This window comes from Indicator indicator, chromosome 10 (assembly GCF_027791375.1).
Source record: "Indicator indicator isolate 239-I01 chromosome 10, UM_Iind_1.1, whole genome shotgun sequence".
Taxonomy (NCBI): Eukaryota; Metazoa; Chordata; class Aves; order Piciformes; family Indicatoridae; genus Indicator; species Indicator indicator.
In genome coordinates, this window is record NC_072019.1 from 21,105,204 (window position 1) to 21,124,892 (window position 19,689).

The following is a 19,689-nucleotide window of genomic DNA, read 5'->3' on the forward strand; positions in this document are numbered from 1 at the left end:
AGCAAGGTGGACTATGGCAGCTCTGCTCCTGTTTTTGTAGCTGAAGGATGGTGCAAGCTCAGATAGGCCTATCTGAGCTTGTTCCCCTCCTTAAAAGGGGTTTCTAAGTTTAGCAGATGTACTCAGCAATATCACCACACCATGTTGTAACATTACTTGTGCCTGTGCATCCCAGAGCCTGGCCATGGCAGTTCAGCAGGTGCCTCCAGGGATGCTTGGGTGGGTGATGCTGTTCCCACAGTGCACCATGCCTGTGAAAACTTTCCCCTTCTACACTTTTCTTCCTTTCTTTCCTACACAGTGAATACTTAATCTGAGCATATTTGTATTTTAAAGCCCATGTGCACTTTTGTCTGTTCTCAGACTGGGCTAGCAGCTCTCACTGCTCCTTGCCACTGTGCTGGGAGTGTGGAGACACAGCCTTGTGTCCCCACCCAGCATCTCAGGAGCTAATGATTCCCCCTAATGACCCTTATAGCATGTCCAGGAATAATTTCTCTTCTGATTTTCTGATTGCAAAGCATTCCCTGGAACATAGAGGGCACAGGGGTCTCTCACCTTGGTGCAAATGGGAAGTGCTGTGAGCTGTTTTCTGGTGACCTCAAAGATGCTGTCACAGAGGGAACCAAATAGCATCAGGCAAAAGAGAGCAGAGCAACATCATCATAGAACCATATAAAGGTTTGAGTTGGAAGGGGTAAGATGCAGTGGGAAGGTCTGTTTCTAAAGAGGTGAAGTGCCCAGACAGGGGATTTAGTTGGACTATCAGAGCCAGTTTTGATGCACATCAGAGAAAAAGAGCCAACCATGGGACTATGGTACTCAGCTCCCGTGGCAGCTCTCAGTGTTCCACTTCCCAGGCTTAAGTCTTCCTTTGGTGTACCTCTGAAGCTTCCTCTCCCTCATCTGCACATGTGCTCTTTTCCTCTCACTGTTGTTAATCCTTCTTCCCTTGGCAGCTGGGGTGGAAACAGAAAGTGCTGGCTCAGTTCCTGGCACTGCACTGAGCATCCTCACCCTCCTACCCTCCTGGTTGGGGGCTTCGGCTCAAGGTTTCTTTATGCAGCGAGGCAGAGCTCTCCTTGGGAGATAGAGGCACCTTTGGGCCCAGTGGGATAAGGAATAAGAAGTCAGCCAGCAATACAGCTACAAGAAGGCTGTGGGACCCTGGGAGATGACCTTGCCTCTCCAGGTAGGGTCACTGTCCTTGAGAGATCTCTCCAAGCATCTGGAGACATATCCTGGATTTCACATTCTTTCACAGGTTGCTTTCACAGTGTTTCATGGTCTTTCTCATTGAAGTCATCCCCTGCTAACCCCCAGACTCCTGCTGTGGAATGAGGAAAGAAGCACGCCATCCCTGTGCTCCCTACTTGCCCAAATGGCAGAGGTTTTCTATGCTCCTCCTGGTCAGGATAAAGGTCCAAAGCAAATTATGAGACATGGCTCATCTCCCTCTCCTGCTAAGGGAACCTTGTGTTTAAATACAGCTGATCCTCGCACTGCTCCAGGCAAGGGTTTTCTTCATTTCAGTGTGATCTGCTGACCCCTTGGAGGAGACTTTCCAGGGCCAGTGTGGGCAGCTGCTCTGGGAAGGGTGGGTGGCTGTGCTTCCAGGCCTGGCAGGATAAATGGAGTGTGTAAAACCCAAATTAGCTCTGTTGTCATGTGTCACATCAGGGTCATGGCTCTTGCCTCAGGTCTCTTCAATTTATGCCTGAGGACTTTAGCTTGATGGCTAGGTGCTTCCTTCGACTTCTCTTTCAATGAATACTACAGGTTCCTCAGCCTCTGAATGGGTGAGATGAGAGCCATTTTTGAGTGAGAAAGGTTTTTTTCCCAGAGCTGCATTTAAATACACACCATTTCCTCTTCTTGCATGCAGTAGACACCTGCAGGCACTCCAGAGAGAGTAAGCAGCTCTGGCCAACAAGTGAAATTACAAGTGGGGGGAAAGCAAGCATTGCGACCTCCTCCTCAACTTCTCTCTGTCTTCTGTCTTCCTTCTTTTTCCACCTTCTTTTCCTTTCTTCCCTTTATCCCCCTCTCCTTCCCCCTCCCTCCCTCTCTCCCCCCTCCCCGGTATCAAGGCGACATCTCCAAGCCAAGTACTTTTAATTTCGCCGGTGGCCCTTGCTGACACGGTGGATATGCACAGCAAGTTAAATTCCCGCCTGATCAATAAAGCAGAAGCAGTGTGTCCGACTGGTCGATATTTTTTTATCTGTCTTCAGCCCAGTCCTGCTGATGACAGCCCCCTGCGCTTCAGCAAAGGCACTCAAGGGCATCAGGCTTTGGCAACACAGCTCTTTTTTTTTATTTAAATTAAAAAAAAAAAAAACCCAGATGCCTACAGAAAAAAAAAAAAAAGTTCATGGAGTTTGGCCTTTGCTTAATAACGTTTTATGATTTATCTTAATTTTTAATTGAAAAAAATTTGCGAATTAATTGATTTCTGGGACTTGCCAATTAACATTGTAATTGGGTGCATGATAAATTTCAAGGGAGCATCATTTTTCTCCCTTTCCCCCTTGTCACCAAGAAGGGGAATTGCGAGGGCAGATGCTTCCTATCTGTACACCCCCCACTCCTTTCCAAGGTGCCACTGCCCTTCTCCCCCCTTGCTACTGTATCTTAAAGAAGGAACAAGAAAGCTAATAAAGTCATGTTATTAGAGTCTTGCCAGAGGTGACCCCTCAAGGCATAAATCCAGGCCGAGGAGATGGTGGGGACAGGTACTATTAAGTGCCTGGCAGTGCTTTGTGAGGTGGGACTGGGTGCCTCCCATTGCAGCACTCTTTTCCCAGGCTGTGACACAGGCAAACAGTCATCCCAGGAGCTCTCCCAAAGCACCCCCGAAGTTGTTCAACCAAGCAGTTCATTACCTGTCATGTTTCCCCAATGTTCTCCTCATGTGTGAATCCTGGCATGTGTGATCCTCCAGCCGCTCCAGTTAGAGACTTGAACATGGCACTGAGCACCTGGTACCTGAGTGGCTGCTTCCCACAGCAGAGGCAGCATCCAGGGTTTGTCCCATAGCCAATGTCCCTCAGTAAAACCAGGGTGGTTCTCAGGAGCTGCTGCTTTGCTCTGGCGATACAGAAGGGGTCATTTCCATCCTGCTCTGCCCTGAGCCTCCAGGGAGCAGATGGTGCCCCATGGCAGCAGGAGGGCATTCCATGCTACTCCACAGCAGAGAGAGGATCTCAGCTGTGGGGTCATGGGTGTCCAGATTCAGGCGCGGATGCATCTCCAGGTACATGAGAAGTGGTATCTCCTGAAGCTTTCTCCAGCATCATGATTCCTGTGTGATTCAAATTAAACACACTCTGTCACCAGAGAAACCTGCCTGGAAGTGTCAGCTTCTCTGTGACAGCCAAGCAGGGCACAAGGTCACCTGCCACCACAAGACAGCTAACAAGGACACATGCCCATGTGGGACAGGGAGAGGTGAGTGAGCTGGCTGCTGCCCAAATGAGGAGTGAGGACACAGTGTCATGCTGGGGCAGAGAGATGGAGAGCAGAAATACCAAGTAAAGAGTGCCTGGTGTCTCCAGTGCTTCTTCCACCCACTTCAGGTACTGGTATGGATCATCTATCACAGCCAGCTCAGGTGTCTTATTATGCACCATCTAAAGCCCGAGCTTGAATGGGACTTTACTGTGTTGTCCTGCAGCTTCCACTATACCCCGGTGTGTGCCAGGGTGAAGGATGCCAGCCCAGTGGAGGGTCCTAGGCTTCCCCAGCAGAGCCACAGCTCTCCCCACCAGCTGGGACACCAGAAAGGCCAGGATCAGTCCAGCTCCATGTCTGCCAGTGTCAGTGGTGGGAAACTATGGCAGAATGGAGGAAAATTTATGAGGAGAGGAGTCTGTTTATTATCCAGCAAATGCGGTGCTGCTGATACCATGGATTTATCCTCTTTCATCCCCCCTCTGATTTGTGTCCCTGCCCCTTACTGAGGCAGATTAATCATGAACAGAAAGGGAAGAGAGACCCTCCAGTTTCCTTTCATGCTCTGTTAGGGTGGCAGTGACAGCAGCCTGGACCCATCATCCACAGATTTTCCAGCAGAGATAGCACACGCCATGAAGCTGTCTGTCCTGCTTAGGGATGACCCATTTCTCTCCTCCCACGCCAAACTCCAGGGGAGTCAGAGACTGCTGCCCATGATCTGTGGGTGAGAGCACTTCTTACAGGTCAGGGCTTCCACAATAGCACAGCAGGTGAGAAAATTTGTGAGTCCTGGATCTCCTCACTCATGCAGTCCCCTGAAAGTGCTATGAACAGTCCCTGAAGTGTGGTCAGATAGGTGGTACCCACAACCCATGCTCTGACTCCAGGGCACAGGCTTTTGCAGGCTGGGGTTCAGAACCTCAGAAGGCAAAGCCTTCCTCTGCTGCTGACTCCCAGAGCAGTGGGAGGCCTAGGAAGAGATGCATGGAAACCCAAGGGTGAGAAATAAATCTTTGGTCAGTTCTTTGCCCTGAAGCAATGCATGCCTTCTGTAGGGCCTCTTCTGAACTGCCACGTGAGCTGGGAATAATTAAACAGTCATTACAGCCACGGTAGCAAAGAGCCCCCCAGATCAATCTAATGCATGACCTTTCCCTCCGTCTTTTCTCTTTATTTTTCCAGCCACCTCCTTTTCAAATAGGGGAAGAGAAATGAAACAACTCTCCTATCCCAGCCTCCTGCTTTGAACTGCACACATGAACCATCATATCCTCACCCAGAAACCTGTTGCCCACTCTGAACAGGGGCTCCTGGCAGAGACATGGTGTACCCAGGAGCTGATAAACAAAAACCCAGTAGGGAATAAAGAGCCAGATGGGTGTGAACAGGACAGAGCAAATAGGGGATTTTAGTGTCGCCAGGTCAATGCCACTGTGTTTTATGATCCTGGCTGTGTTTCTGCTGCAGCATCGTCTCTTTGGGGGAGGCAGGTGGCAGCCCTGTGGGGTCAGTTTGTCACAGCTGACTGTTTTGGGCACTGAGGTCTCACAAAACTCTCTGAGGGAGCATTTGGGAAGCATGTCTGTAAGGACTGTAAAGGCAGAGCATTTCTGGTCTTGACTCCAACATCTTTGGCATTTTTTACCATCACTTAGCCCCTTTCCCCATCATGGGTTGCAGAAGGTCTTCTAAGCAGCCCTTGGAGCAAGTACAGCTAGAGCAGCCTCAGCAGGTTACAAATCCTAGTATGTTTCCCCTGACTTTACAGATCACACCCAGCCATGCTGCAGGATGTCACCTGTGGCTAGGTGAGGATTTGGCCTCATGTAGTTTAAAAAAAGGGGAAAAAAATCAAGCTCACATTTCCTTATTTAGGCTTCAAGTGGTGCTTCCACTTATTTAAACTGGCGTTCACAAAAATCCAATTCCCTCTCTACCCAGCGACTGCTTATTTACTGCTGGTGTTGCCGTCTGCACGCTCTGCAGGAGGCTTGCTCTGCTGCTGGGGCTCCTGTCCCCAGGCTCCATGTTCAAGCTGTGAGTCCTGCAGCTAGAAATAAATTGTTTCCACTGGATTTTTTTTTTTTTTAAGAAACACATCAGTTGGCTGAAGCTTGTAGAAACATTTTGGCTTTGCAGGATCTCATGTGGGAGCTGTATGTGCTCTGGCTGGTGCCGGTCAAATCCAGAGAGCTGTTGAGAGTTGTTCTGTGGAAGAATCACAGAACTGGAAGACACCAGCTGCATGATAGCAGCCCTCTTACTACCTCTTTAAGCCTCTAATGGCTGCAATATCATTAAGGGATGAGTACAAACAACTGTAGCTGCCCAAGCTCAAGGAACTTCTTCACTTGCGGTTGTTATTAATTACATGTGGAGAGTGCTGCCAGGGGGTGGCTGCCATGCCAGGTCCTGAGCTCAGCCCTTCCTTGAGGGATGCTCATCATAAGCCCTGCCTTGCCCTGAGTGGGGTCTTTGGGGAAAACTCATTTGAATGTTCTTGGGGAGACAACCACAGCTTCACAGCTGTTTCTGGCCTTATTGTTGCAGTAAGCGTACTGCACGTTTGCAGTAACAATAAGGGCAAGTCCCATCACTGCTCTGTGCTCAGATGCCTCTTCTCACATCTCTCTCTTCGTCTCCTCACTCAAGCCGTAGCTACAATTGCAACAGAGCTTTCCCACGCTTGCCCTTGGGATGCTGCAGTGATGCCCTGATGCTGGCACAGTGCTCATGCTGTGGTGAGTTCAGAGGAGGAAGGCTCCTGCCCCTGCCTCCTTGGAGCAGCTGCCTGCCACCAGGCTTCTGCCTAGGCTGTGGGGTCAGCAAGGGCCCTGCCTGCCAGAGCGTGCTCTGGACACTAAGAGCATTCCCTGAGTCTTGGTCCCCTGCCTGGCAGCTGATGAGCCATGTCCTTTGGGGAGCAAAGATAGAGAGAATGAGGCTGCCCAAACTGTTGGGTGTCTCCAGGGCATTTTTTGACTTCTTTGGTACTTTGGAGGGGTTACCTAAAAGAGAAAGAAGTTGTTTTTCTGTAACGAACTAGATAAACAGTTCCCCAAATAGATTAAAACTAACTGTAACTTATAAAAGTGGGTAGTAATTATATTTTATTAGGTAGCAAAACACCATTTTTTTATTTCGTAGGATAATTCTGTGTAAATCACCTTAATTAGAAGTGTCAGACGAGCCCACGAATATCGTACTTAGTAACTAATTTCCTATGTACAGGTTATAATTTAAAACACATGGATCACTCGCCGAGTGGAAATATGCTAGCCATGAAATAATGTGGAGAGTGTTGGGGTTATTACTATGTAAATGTGTAATCATTTCAGACCACTGCAGCCTGGCTGGGTGATTAAAGAGAATCCCAAGGTCTCCAAAGATTGTGCTCTCTGCAAGGGCCTAGAGCAAAAAAACTTTAAAAGGCACCGAAAAGTGTTTGAACTTTAAAGGTCTTGATTTCGCTTTTACCATTTTTAATTTGTCTGCGGTGTTTATGGAGGGGAAGGTTTCTCTTTGCTGACAGCCTTTCGATTCTCAGCCCGCTGCCAGCATCCTTAAGAGGCTCGGGGGGCTGCAGCTGCTGTAATTCAGGGGGCTGGTTGGTGGGATGGAGGGAAGCATCCTTAAATTGCAGGGTCTTGGGACTCAGATGATCAGGGTTTTTCCCTGTTCTTGACCCATCTCTGGAAACAAAAAACAAATTGCAAACTCCTATTAGCAGTAGGGTGTGGCTAAATTTTGAGGAGGGGAATGGTTCTTAAAAATCCTACAAATGAAGAATAAAATAAACTCTGTCAAGTTGTCTAAATCAGGCCTCCTTCTTCATCATCCCCAATGGCAGAGGCTTGGGCTTTTGGCTGGCCAGAGAGACTCTTGTCCTGAAAATTGCAGTTTCCTGGCACTAACACCCTTTCTGGGAGGGACTGATGAGATTCTTCCTCTTTCCCTCAAATAGAAACAATTTCAAACATCTCTAACAAGAAAAGGGAGAAAATGAGTTGGTTGTATTGTAAAAGGAAAAAAAAAAAATGTTGTTCTACACTTTGGGCAATTGAGAACTTCAAGGTAGCACTGAAGATGGCGAGGGGTTGGAAATCTGTCCCATTGCACGCACTTGGGCACAGGCTGGAGGTGGCACCAGCCCTGCATCTCAGTTGTCAGCAGGGACTGCTTCTGATCTGTGCCACCTGCCAAGATCAGGAAGGACAGAGCTGAGGGACAAGGCATAGAGGGCATCCTGCAACTCCCACCAAGCAGCCAGCAACCCATCTCATTGTGGAACGGGGGGCTGCAAGGGAGGCCATGCCCAGCCCATTGATTACTGGTCCCCACCAACTGCAGCCGCTTGCTCTGGGAGCAGAGCTATGGCATTTGGGGTGACCTGAAGGCAATGGAAAACTGTGGGTTTCCCCTCGTTTCAGGGTGGGGGGCAAGGTCAGTGGCACTGGGAGAGGAGAGGAGCCATAGCCCCAGGAGAAAACACCTTCCTCCATCCCTGCTCATTTCGTAACACCCAGCCATCTGCCAAATCAAGGCAGATTAAAGCCAGCCAAATTCAATTTCTCCCCGCTGCCACTGCAGCTAGGCATCTGGGGCTAAAGTGTCCCCGACAAAGCGAACATGACAGGCACATTGCTTTTTTGTCACATCTAGTACCGTGTTGATCTTCTAAAAGTCTCATAAAAATTTATTGATGCCTCCCATATTGCTGTGATTGAGAAGAAAGGGGCGCGGGCGTGCGGAGCTGGGCGCGCGCGCGCGGGCAGGCATGTGTGCGTGTGTGTATTAATGCTTCTGAAGTAGATCTGATTTGATATGTCTTGTTCTATTGTCAGCATCTGTTTAGCGAGGCTTTTTAATACTTTCTGGCTGCCGATCACTCATCCTTAGCCTGGGATGCAGGCTTGCATACAAATTTTGTTATTAAACACAATTCTATTCCCCCCCATACCCCAACCTCCGCCTCCTCCTGCTAACCTCCCCCCTCCACGCACCCATCCATCATCTCCCCGGGGCTATGGGGAGCTGGGAGCCAGCCACCCCACCAGCATGCTCTTAGAAGCACAGGCACTGGGCTTGGCAACATATTTCAAGAGCCTTTTGCCTGCTGCAGGTGCTTTGCATTGACAAATCGAATCATGGGGAAATAATTTATTTCCTAATGCTGTTTGCAGCATGTTAGCAGGAGAATTTACATGAGAGAGATTACTTTAATAACCAAAAAATTACAGTGCAGGCCTCCCCACTATGTCGGCTTTGATACGTAATTGTTTCAAGTTTAACCTGTCTGGAGGGGGGAAGGTGTTATTAAATCTATAGCATCTCCCGCTGGCGAGGGCAGGCGAGGAGGAGCACTGTGCCGAGGACCTCCTTCCCTGCTAAATGGCGAACAAGCTGTATTAACAAATCACTCCAGCCTCCAGCAGAGCCGCTGCCTTCACAGCACAGTTGCAACTCAGAGGATCTTCTTTCCCTTGCTTTTACATCATTTTAATCTCCTTCTTTTTCCTTACCTCCTTTTTCTTATTGTGCCTGACCCCATGCAGGGCTCACTACCTCTGCTCCTCTCTCCTGTGCCCCTGAAGGTTTGCTCCCCACTTTTCCCCAAGGCTGAGAGAGGAGATGTACAAGTGCCCAAGAAGAGTTGGGATTTGATTCTGCAACATACGTCTGAGCTTGGGGGGGTTCCACTCACAGGACCATTTTATTCCAGCTGGAGAAATAGTTCGTGCTCCACTCCTTTCCATGCACCTCCAGTCAGGATGAGGAGACTCTTATTGGTACAGGGAAGGAGAGACATATGTTTTGCTGTTTGACTTCCTGAGATAGCTTGAAGTACTACCCCCTTGCCCACAGCAGCAGTGTTGTGACTCTGACCCCATTCTCTTCTCTCTTGGCAGCAAGAGCTCCATCCTGAAGGATGCCATGGCAGCAGGCACCCCCAAGGTAAGTGAGCACAACTCAGCACACTTCCCCTCCTGCCCCAATAGATGTGCTTTATAGGCCCTCACCTTCCCAGCCCATTCCCTGTCCTGCCATTCACTGTCCCCCAGGAAAATGGCCATGCTTTGGTGGCCAGACAGCACTGGTGGAAGCTGCTGCCCCCATCACCCACTTGGCTGGAGTAGCCAAGTCTATGCACCAGGCTCCCCATGCAGCCAAGGGACAGTGGAGTTGAAGGACCGAGTGGGCTCTGGAACTCCAGATTGTGTCTAATGACAGCTAATGAGAGCTGATCATATGCGGGCTGAGCTCAGGCTGTTCAGGAGCTCCTGGAGCCAGAACCATATGCCAGCTTTGGAAGAGGGGAGTGGGAATGCCTCAGGGGAGTGAAGCACAGCAAAGGAGGAGCCCAAATCACTAAAACATCCCCCATCCCAGCCACATCCCCCCTCCCCAGGACCCACCTCCCATCCTCTTGTCTGAATATTCAAAAATACAAAATGCCCAGGACATCATGGATCACTGCAAAGGGCATCACTTACCAATTAGTATTGCTGTTAACATTGTACAATGATGGTGTTGGGAAGGACCAGAGCTTGGGCAGGCAAGTGGGTGGCAGGGAGCACTGCAGGGCTGCTGGGCATTGCACAACCTCTGAAAAATACACTGTCCTCCCTAAGGTGGGCAAACACAAGCAGTCCAGACTCTTCTACACTTCCAGTGGCACTGCCTCAGCCACAGAAACTCCCAGCTCCCAGAGAAGTGCAGGGCATCTCTCACAGGAAGTGTCTTCATGCTTGTTTTAATAGAATTAACTTCAGGTCTCACTCTCCTTTTTTCTTCTGAAACTTTGGGTCACTTTTGGCACGTGACATCAGAAACAGAGATGGGAATTTCACCACTAGGCTTTCTTCTTGAAGCTGAGTGTCTTGTCAAGCACATCAAGCACCCTGTCTGCCCCACCAGGGCAGGCAAGGACATCTCCCACATCAGCCTAGAAAATTCCCAAATCCTCTGACGGAAAATAAACATCACAGCAATACTCTGCAGTGCTCCACACCTTTGGCATTCCCATGTCCTGCATGACTGTATCTGTCTCTCCTGCCCTATCCCAAGGCAGAATGGGAAGACAGCGGAGATGTAACTGTTTCTCCCATGAGAAAAAAAAGCACAGCAGAAAAAAATCCCCAAACCCATAGATAATCCACAGAGCATGAGGCCACCCTGGGAGCATCCAAAGGAGTTGGAAGGGACACTCACAAAAATGAAAGCAGCTGAACCCTGCAAGCTTCCCTTTCCCTCCTTGTCAGGTCTGGGTATAGATAACTCAATGATCCCAAACACATCGCCTGCGAGGGAGGATGGCTAGGAAGACAGATTAGCTGTTTGGAGGGAAATGCAGCAAGTGACTGACAGAGACCAGATAAAGAAGAAGGTCCATCTCACGGCAGGGACGGGCTTTTGAAGTTTCCATTGACAAAAAATCCCATTTGCCTTGAGCAAGGGGATTAAACTGGGACTGGAGCTTCGTTCTATGTAAAAGAGATCAATCGTCCCCTGTCACCACATGGATCTTTTCCCTTTGCCCGTCACGTCTGGGGCTAAGAACATTAACTTCAAGAAGCCAGGAGAGCAGGGAGGGAGAGGGTGAAATCAGGAAATCTTTCATTCCCTTCTCAGAGAGCTTGAAAGCCTCTCAGCCCAGGAGGATTCATTATTTCTAGGTGGCTTTTGCTGGGAGACAAGTCCTGTGTGTCATGGGAAGGCACAGTGCTGTCACCTTCACCTGAGCTTGGTATTAAAGGCCCCTTTGTAACCAGGCGGTATTGAGGAGGAGGGTGGTGGGGAGATGAAGGATTCTCTTTCCCTTTGTGCCCACTGAGTATTTGCAACTTGGGGAGGAAACAGCCCATTGGGATGTGAAGTCTTTCTGGAAAAGTCCTGCTGAGGACAAATCTGGGATTATGGGCCACCCTTAACAGGGTTCCCAGACAAAGGAATGGGGGACAGACTCCTCAGGTGAGCTTGCAAATCTGGAGATCTCCAGGCACCACCTGGGAGATCCCACCATGCCCCACTTTCCTCCCTGGGCACTGGTGGAAGGGGTCACAAGGACCATGGGGACTGCTGCAATGCTTCCTGCCTGGTCCTTCTCCTGCTGCCAACAAAAGGGCCAGCAGCTGTCCCTCCTCATCCATTAGGATCATCCACTGGCAGCACAGGCTGGCTGGTTCCACTCAGGGGCATGAGAACTGGGGTAGGGTGCATGCTGACTGTATTACTTCTGTGGTCACTGGTGGCTTTAAGACCAATTTAGGACTCATTTAGGACCTTTGTGTATAGTATTACTATTATTGGTTCTTCTGTGTTGGCCTGAGGCTTTTCTCAGGGTGCATGTGGGGCAGAGGATTTAACCCCCCATGTGCTCCATCTCCTGGCTGTGCTCCCATCCCTTCCCCACAGCTGCCCCAGCAAACATCTCCCCTGGCAATAAAAGGCCAGATGTAAACATGTGTTCCTCACTTACCACTTTCCTGCCCCTGAAGAGCTGTCACTCACTGCACTGGACCGATTTTCATGACAATATGTCAAAGAAAATCCAATCATTTGACATGGGATGTGATGAATGCAGGATTATTATATCAGGTTCTTCTATTATTGGAGCTGACCGAGGCAGTGATGGCCAGGCACGAGCTGTGAGCTGGGGGGGGTCTGGCCAACATGTTTGCTTGGTGCCTCAGCTCCCTTTCTGTCAAGGCAGCTCAGAGGACAGCACCGAATGCCATGCAGCTTCACAGCATTCAGAATTCTCCTTTCCTTTCTATGAGAGACCAAGCCAAATTGATCATGCCATGCCAGTGTGGACAAGCCACTTGGACAAGCAGCTGCCAAAGCTGCATGGTGAGCCTCAGGATGAGAATTCTACCCCACCCTGACTGCCAGTTACTTAGAAAAGCTGCTGACAGCAAGCTGGACTCTACCAGCATCTGGCTAGGGAAAAGGACCTGAGACAGCTGTCCAGTGTCTGCAAGAAGTCCTGTGACCCACAGATATCAAAGGGAACATCATTCTCTCCTCCCATATGAGGTTTCTGTCTTTGATTGCAAACTTGAACACACCAAGGCTTGTGATAGCCTTTGGTGCCTGGACCTTCATTTTGCCAAGAGCCAGGTAGCCCATCGAGCCCACACAGGTCAAGGCAACATCTTGCTCTTGCTGGGCTGCTTGACACCTATGCAAAATGTTCTGAAAAACCCATCTCCTTATCAGAAAGCATACCCAGTGTCCCCACTCAGGGAAAGGATTTCCTCAGGCATTGGAATTCAAGGAAACTCCTGGACATCTATAGCATCCTTCTCTGATGCCATGTCTGAGACACCATGAGTAGATGGGCAACAAAAGAAATTCTTCACAAAGAAGAAGTTTCAGTGGCAGTGGGAATAGACACTTCAAATCCATGAGAAGGGATAGAGGATATCCTTGCTCTTGTGCAGCTAGACACCATGGGCCCATCATCCCATTCACCAGTGTGGCTGTTCACTAACCTTTCACGGTCATCCTGGGTCACCATGGGGAAGCCCAACACCAGAGTCACTCAGGAAGACACTTTCTGAAAATGTGTCAAGTCCAATCCATGCCCTAGATCTCTGTGAGCCCAGGGCTTCCCTGTAGCACTCTCCAAAGTGGTCAGAGGCTATGCCTCAGGCAGACCAGGCAGCAGGGATGCCTTGCAAAAAATGTAGGGACAAGACTACAAGCTCCATCCAGGCTGGTGGCAGCTCAGGAGCCTGTAACAGATGTCAGCAGTGTGAAGTTTCCCTGGGCATCATTCCTGGGCTTCACTCTTTCCCCTTGCCCTTCCAATCTTGCCTTGGCTGCCTCTTGTGGGGGGTTATGCAGGAGCAGAGCATGTGTTGGATTGAACCTATGCTGGTGAGGTGAATGAGCAATGCAAGTCAAACTGTTCCCACTCTTCCTTGGGAAGGCAGCAGTAACTCTGGGAATCAGAACCCCCAGGTCCTCCTAGCTACCTATCATCTATCTGGGATATCATCTCTGCCCAGAGAGATTTCAGCCCCTAAATTTCAGGGTATTAGTTGTGGATTGTCACCTCTCATACAACAAGTGAACTTAAATCCCTTGTGAAAGTGCTGATCCTTACAACTGAAGGGGAAGAGGCTGGGCTCCATGAAGCACCAAGCTCTCATATCAGTGTCAGCATTCATCTTCCACTGCTGCTTCCTGATACATGGCTGCAAATTGCCTTTCCCACTAACAGTCCAGTCTGTGTACTGACTCTGGCTGCAAACACCAATGTGACTGTCCAGGAACAAAATCCATCTCATGATCCCAGGAGATGCCTGTGGCTGGTTTGTTTAGGTGTGCACCCAGACCCTCAGAGGGTGCCCACAGGCAGGCAGCCAGTGGGCTGCTCCAGGACCTCCAGTGGAGCTGGGAGTTGAGCCACAGTGTCAGGGCCCTTTGATTCCCTAACCCACCCCTGTGATTTTACGGCTTCACCAAGCAGTGTGAGAGAGAATTACAGCATCTAGAGGGAAATTTGACCACTAAAGCCCTCCAAGGAAAAAGAGCTTTGAAGCAAGCTAGATTTGGAGCCTTAAACCTTGACAGAATGTCTGTATTAAGCCCTTCCCAGCTGTCGCACTCCAGATGAAATTTCGAGCACAATAATTTAACTTCTCTGTATCATGTCTGGTGATAGGAACAGGGGATGGGTGTCAGGGCCTTGGGCTTTTAGCTCCTTCTCTTGTCGCTCACTCTCCAGGGTGGGGGGAGGGGGGTTAGAGAAGTCACTCACTTCTGTGATTGTAACTGTGATTTACAAGGAAAGATGAAAAAGCTAAATCTGAGTATTGTGGCAAAGATAAGGCCAAGAAGGGGATGCAAGAGCAGCCCATAGATATGCCAAGGAGTGAAAATTACGTAGAATAAGTGTTGGCTGGCCATGCTTCCTGCCAATTTGGAGTGATGAATACCAGAGCTACCTCAAAAAATCTCTGCCAGGTTTTATTCCATGAAACAAATTGGCCCACAAACAACCAAAGTCCCTCACTCCCCTTGGGCCAAACAGGTGTCCTCCTGTGAGAGTGGGGGAAACTGCTGCATCTGGGAGCAGACAGGGATGTGGCTGTGGAGATGAGCTGAGCAGGCTGGCAGACAGAGGCAGACCTTGGCCAGATCCCTTTCCCCTTTATCCACAGTGTGCCAATAAGTGGTTCTGCGGGAAGAAGCTCCTTTCCCCACCATGTACCTGATGTCTTGCCCAAGAGGACCCAGAGCTCAATTACAATCTCAGGCGTGACTGTAACATGCACAGAAATAAATTAGTAGCTGACGTTTCTGTAAGCTTATTCTGCTTGCAGACCACTAGAGCCTTTCAGTGAAGGCCAGAAGCTGCTGATACCATTATTTCAGCTCACTATTCAGGCTTTTCTCACATTTAAGTCTTTCATCCCCAGCTCCATCTCACCTTCATCTCTGCCAACTAAAAGCCACTAGATAATTTTACCTCTAACTTTCCTGGGAGCAAAAGTGGACCCTCCAAAAGCTTCTAGGAAACTCAGCTCTAATAGTAGCATCTTTGTGTCAGAGATCCTCCAGCAATAACATAAAAAATGGCTAGCAGAGTTAAGGGGGGAAATCGCAGCAAGGCCTGGTATCACTCATTGCTTTCAGGTTACAGTTCCCAAGTGATAACAGCTATTAGCAACACTTTGACGGCTTCCCTACCGTGGAGGGGAGGGCAGGAGACAGAAAACATGTCAAGCCATCACCTCCATGTTAAGTGATAAGTACCTATTTAGACAGCAGAGTTAACGCTGAATGCATCAAGCAGGGAACACTTTGTGCCAAAATGAAAAAAAGAATAAAAATAAAAAAAAGGCCATATAGATTCATAAAAAGCAGGGTTAGGGTATTTGTTCTGCTGACAGCAGCTGTGATGGATTGTTTAAGAAAAATAGACTCCCTGTGTTTTTCCAGGGCTATCAGAAAGCAGGAGTCCAGCACTTTAATACTCTCAAATGCCTGGCCTTGAGAGGCAGCAGAATGTCAGCAGCACTGGCTGGGCTCTCCCAGCACTGACACCTGCCCCAGCTGCCAGCGAGAGGCAGTGCTTAGGGCTTGGGGCCGGCAATTTCCATCCATTTCCTCAGGCCGGCAGCTGCACCCTGACACCCATCCCCTCCTCTTGTGCTGCCCCAGGCCCACATCCTGAGTGCCTATGGGTCAGGAGCCAGTGGCATGTGGGCATGCATGCTCTTGCCAGCATCACCTTGGAGCTGCCCATGGCTCCTCCGCCCAAGTAGGGAGGAGCAGGTCTGGAGAGCAATGGACTGGGATCACAGCAGCTGACATGCCGACGGTGGCACATTTGATATATGCCAAACCTGCCTATGTATTTTTACACATAAATTATATGGTCCTAGTTGCAATAAGACCGCAGAAACATTTGCAGCTCTGCAGAACTGCAGGATCCATAGAGGGTGTCAGGATCTACCAGGGTGTGAACCTTGTAGCATGAGCAAGGCTTATGTGGCCTCTGCTTCCTGCAGCACTGTATCCCCAGGGAGAGCCCAGGTCCACAGACACAGGCAGGCAAAGCCATACACCCAGACACAGCTCTTCCCCTTGGCAGAGCACAGCTGGGCTCCAAAGGGTGGAAAGGAAACGCTGAGTGGGGCCATGGTTACCCAGCACGGCAGGAGAGGCAGGAGGAAGGAGGGAGTGCATGGCTTGGACAAGATTGATGGCCTCGTTGCCATTAAGAAAAAAATTAGCCGGTGGCGGCTATCATATTAAAGGGTGAAGAAGCCGTGAATTATTTTCTTAAAGATCTTATCACTTACAATGATAATTTTACCTTCCAAAAGGCCACTTTTAATGAGGCAAGCCAGGCAAAAAGTCATGATTTAATGCCAGATTTTTTTTTTCCAAACACATTTTACTGCTTTTTTGTCCATGTTTAAAAAGCGCCAGTGACCTTTTTTTATTTAGCTTGCCCCAGGTGTAATGCTCAGGCTGATCCTCTCAGGGTTTATAACCTCCACAGAGAGTGCCTTTACCCAATGGAGAGATGATTTAAAGGAGAGGGAGAAATATGAGGCTTCACACAAGTCCCTTGCTCCATCCTTGATGCTGGGAGTTGCTCCATCCTTGATGCTGGGAGTTGTGGTTTGCCAGGGGAGAGAGGACTGGGGAGGTAGGAGGGTGCTCCCATCCCCATAGCCCTGCTCAGACACACCCTGACAACTGACAACCAGGCAGAGATGAGCTCGCTGGTGGTGTGTCCCCAGGGGGAAAAGGGACATTTCGGCATCAAGGCTTGTTCCCACCATGCTGAAGCAGCTGGCCCCCAAGGTAGGAAGCATCTCCACAAAAATGAGTGGCACGCCTGTTGGCATGCAGAGAACCCAGTGCTATCTTTCTGGTTTGGGATGACAGAACTTGGGTTGGCCCTGCAGTGTGGGTATACACAAGGGATGGGAGGACACATGTAAAGCTCCCATTTTCCCTCCACAGCCATCTTCCCAGATGCTGGTTGAGTGAGGGTTGAGGATCATATTGTTGCCCCTTCCCCTCTTGCCAGGACCAGGGTGGGAATGAGTGGTGTAAGTACAAAGAGCAGCAAACCCTCATCTTGGAGTGCTGTGGCCAGGCATCCTCACTGCTTAGCCATTGGAAAACAACCCCAACATGACAATTTGAAATAAAAGAGGCCAAGTTTGGGATGGCAGAGAGGTTGGCCTAATGCAGAAATGAAAGTCACCCTGATGCTGAGTGCCTTTCCTAACCCCTTAGCCCCTGAGCCTGCATCCCTGCCTGCCTCCACAGCTGCCCGAAAGGCAAAGCGTGGCACAGCGCACAGAAATGAGAAAAACAAATGAAGTCAGGTTTCTTAAGAATGAAGGGGAAGTGTGACTTGGCATCTCTAACGCTGTGTTTAACATGCTGGTGCGGTATTTAGAATTGAAGTGCTTGCACACAATTTAAAAATAGACAGTTTATTAATCTAAACTGCAAGTGTATGTAGAAGAGGCCTCGAGATTGACATCTTTGGGATTAGTTTAGCCCTGCGTTTTTCCAGAGGTCATCGCCATGGTGCTCAGGAGGTTTGTGGAATAAATGGGGCCAGCATTCTTCCTGGGACCACACGCTAAAAACTAATACATAACGTTTAATTTACTGTCTCCATAGCTAGCCCAACCATTTTTCACATAATAATATTGGATTAGAGCTACCAGAAGCTGAGGGGGAAAATGGAGGCGGGGAGGGTTTGTCTGTCTGTCGCCAAGGAGTGGGGAGATGGGTATTTTTTTCCCTTCTCCAGAATACATTGGAAGACAAAACAGATTTAACCCTCCCAGCTCCAGGGTGCTTAGCTTGTTAGAGTAGGGAAAGGGCATTAGCACCACTGCAATCAGGGCCTCCATCCCTCCATTGTGTAGGGCATGTGCAATCCTGCTTCTTCAGAAATGGTCTTTGTTGCCCATTTAGAAAATAAGGAAACTAAACAACAAAAGCTCATGGTCTGCATTCTGCATTTCATGGTTATCAGAGGGCTTCTTTAGAAATACATGAGCCAAAACTGATCACCAGTTGGGTTTGGCCAGCATGTAAGGCAGGAAAAGCCTCTGCTCTGTCCATCTTTCTCCTGGGAGGCAGAAGCCAGCCTCTGGGGCAGCCCTCACTGGGTGCCCCCCAGTGCCATTAGCTCCTACTGGCCCTCCCAGCACCTGATATCCCTGTCAGGATGAGCTGGAGAGTGTGCCAGCCTTGAGATGTGGCCAGCACAGCCCTTGGCATTGGCATGAGAGATATCCCAGCAGGTAATTCCTGTGTGAACCCTTTCAGGAAGTCACATCTCTGCACAGCTGGTAGAGCCACACTTTATGGCAGAGATCTGCAGTGCAGAGAGGAATGTGACACTTCCCTTTGTGGCAATGCTGGCAGCTCGCACCCATGCGGTTGAACCCAGCATCCTAAAACCTCCTCTGTTCCAAGCCTGGTCTCCCTGCATGCCCATGCCAACCACACTTGTCATGCCTTTCTCACCAGGATTGCTGTCTGGGCCTGGGGGATGACATCCTGCTGACTGAACCGATTTGTATGCTGAGTCACTTCTCTGTTTGCTCATATCTTTCAAAAAAATGCACATTTTTTTCATGTTTCATTTCAGCCCAGAGGCAAATGTTTCTAGAATACTTGCCTTTCTCCAAGGTACTATGCTTTTTAATAACGTTGTCACCACACTTGACCTGTCCAATTCAGATGATATCTACACTTCCATTCACAACATACACATCTCTGAGCAGTCATTTATTGTCAGATCTCACCAGCTGATTCGCAGAAACAAACATCTGGAGAGCTGCATTTCCAGTGTACATTTTTTTTTAGAATGTATAGGGCTATATTTAGCCTGGTTCAGCTAACCTGCATTTTAAATCAGAATTTTAAATATTTTCCCCTCAAACTCTTCTAATAATAAAGTTTGCTTGCAACTCAGTGTACATTTTTTGTAGACGCTGTCAAACTCCTGCAGTAATTTTCCCGCTAGAGTTCACTGTGTGTGGAATTTAGACTTACCTCCTATTGACTTGAAGTTTATCAGCGATGACTTGGGTCTCAAATATCACTGATCTTTTTAACCTTCTAAAAGGCCCTTTTTCTGTGCTACTTATTAAAATAAATAGCATCATTACAGAAGGAAGAGGCAGTCACACTGTAAATGTACTGAGAGCTTTAGTGCAGTTTACAAAGCTATTGAGAGATTCAGTGCCACTTAGAGGGGCAGATGAGGGCATGTAAGCACCACTCCACATCAGCATGCCTTGGCTTTAACATGTCAATTTCTGGTGTGGTCCAGCAGGGTCTGATTCTGCCCTCAGCCACCAGACCTGGGGACAGAATGACCATCCCTTTGTTGCCTGATACATCTGCATTTTGCTAGACCCCACAGACCAGTCCCCTTGTGGGGCAGTATCTCATGAGAAGAGCAGAGAAAAACCCCACAGTCCAGCAGTCCATTCCAGTGCAGCTCTAGAGCCCAGCAGATGCTATCTGTGGCTCTGAAGACAGTTTAGAGAGGAGCAGAGAGCTTGGCAATGCTCACAGCATGAATCTCTCCTTTCTCTTGCAGTCAATTTTGTTGTCGGCCTCAATCAAGCGGGAAGGAGATTCTCCGACGGCATCGCCCCATTCCTCCGATGACATCCATCACTCCGACAGATACCAGGTAAGCAGGCAAATACCGGTGCTGGT

The 19,689-nt window shown here is 49.1% G+C and overlaps 1 protein-coding gene across 3 annotated transcripts in view; it reads left to right on the forward strand.

Moving 5' to 3' along the window:
• Positions 1-19,689, forward strand: part of RNF220 (ring finger protein 220) — a 221,510-nt gene that overhangs the window by 136,446 nt on the left and 65,375 nt on the right. For all 3 annotated transcript variants that reach the window (XM_054384174.1, XM_054384175.1, XM_054384176.1), the window contains 2 exons: positions 9,366-9,411; positions 19,568-19,663. In XM_054384174.1, the coding sequence (XP_054240149.1) occupies positions 9,366-9,411; positions 19,568-19,663 (142 nt within the window). The remainder of the gene's footprint in view (positions 1-9,365; positions 9,412-19,567; positions 19,664-19,689) is intronic.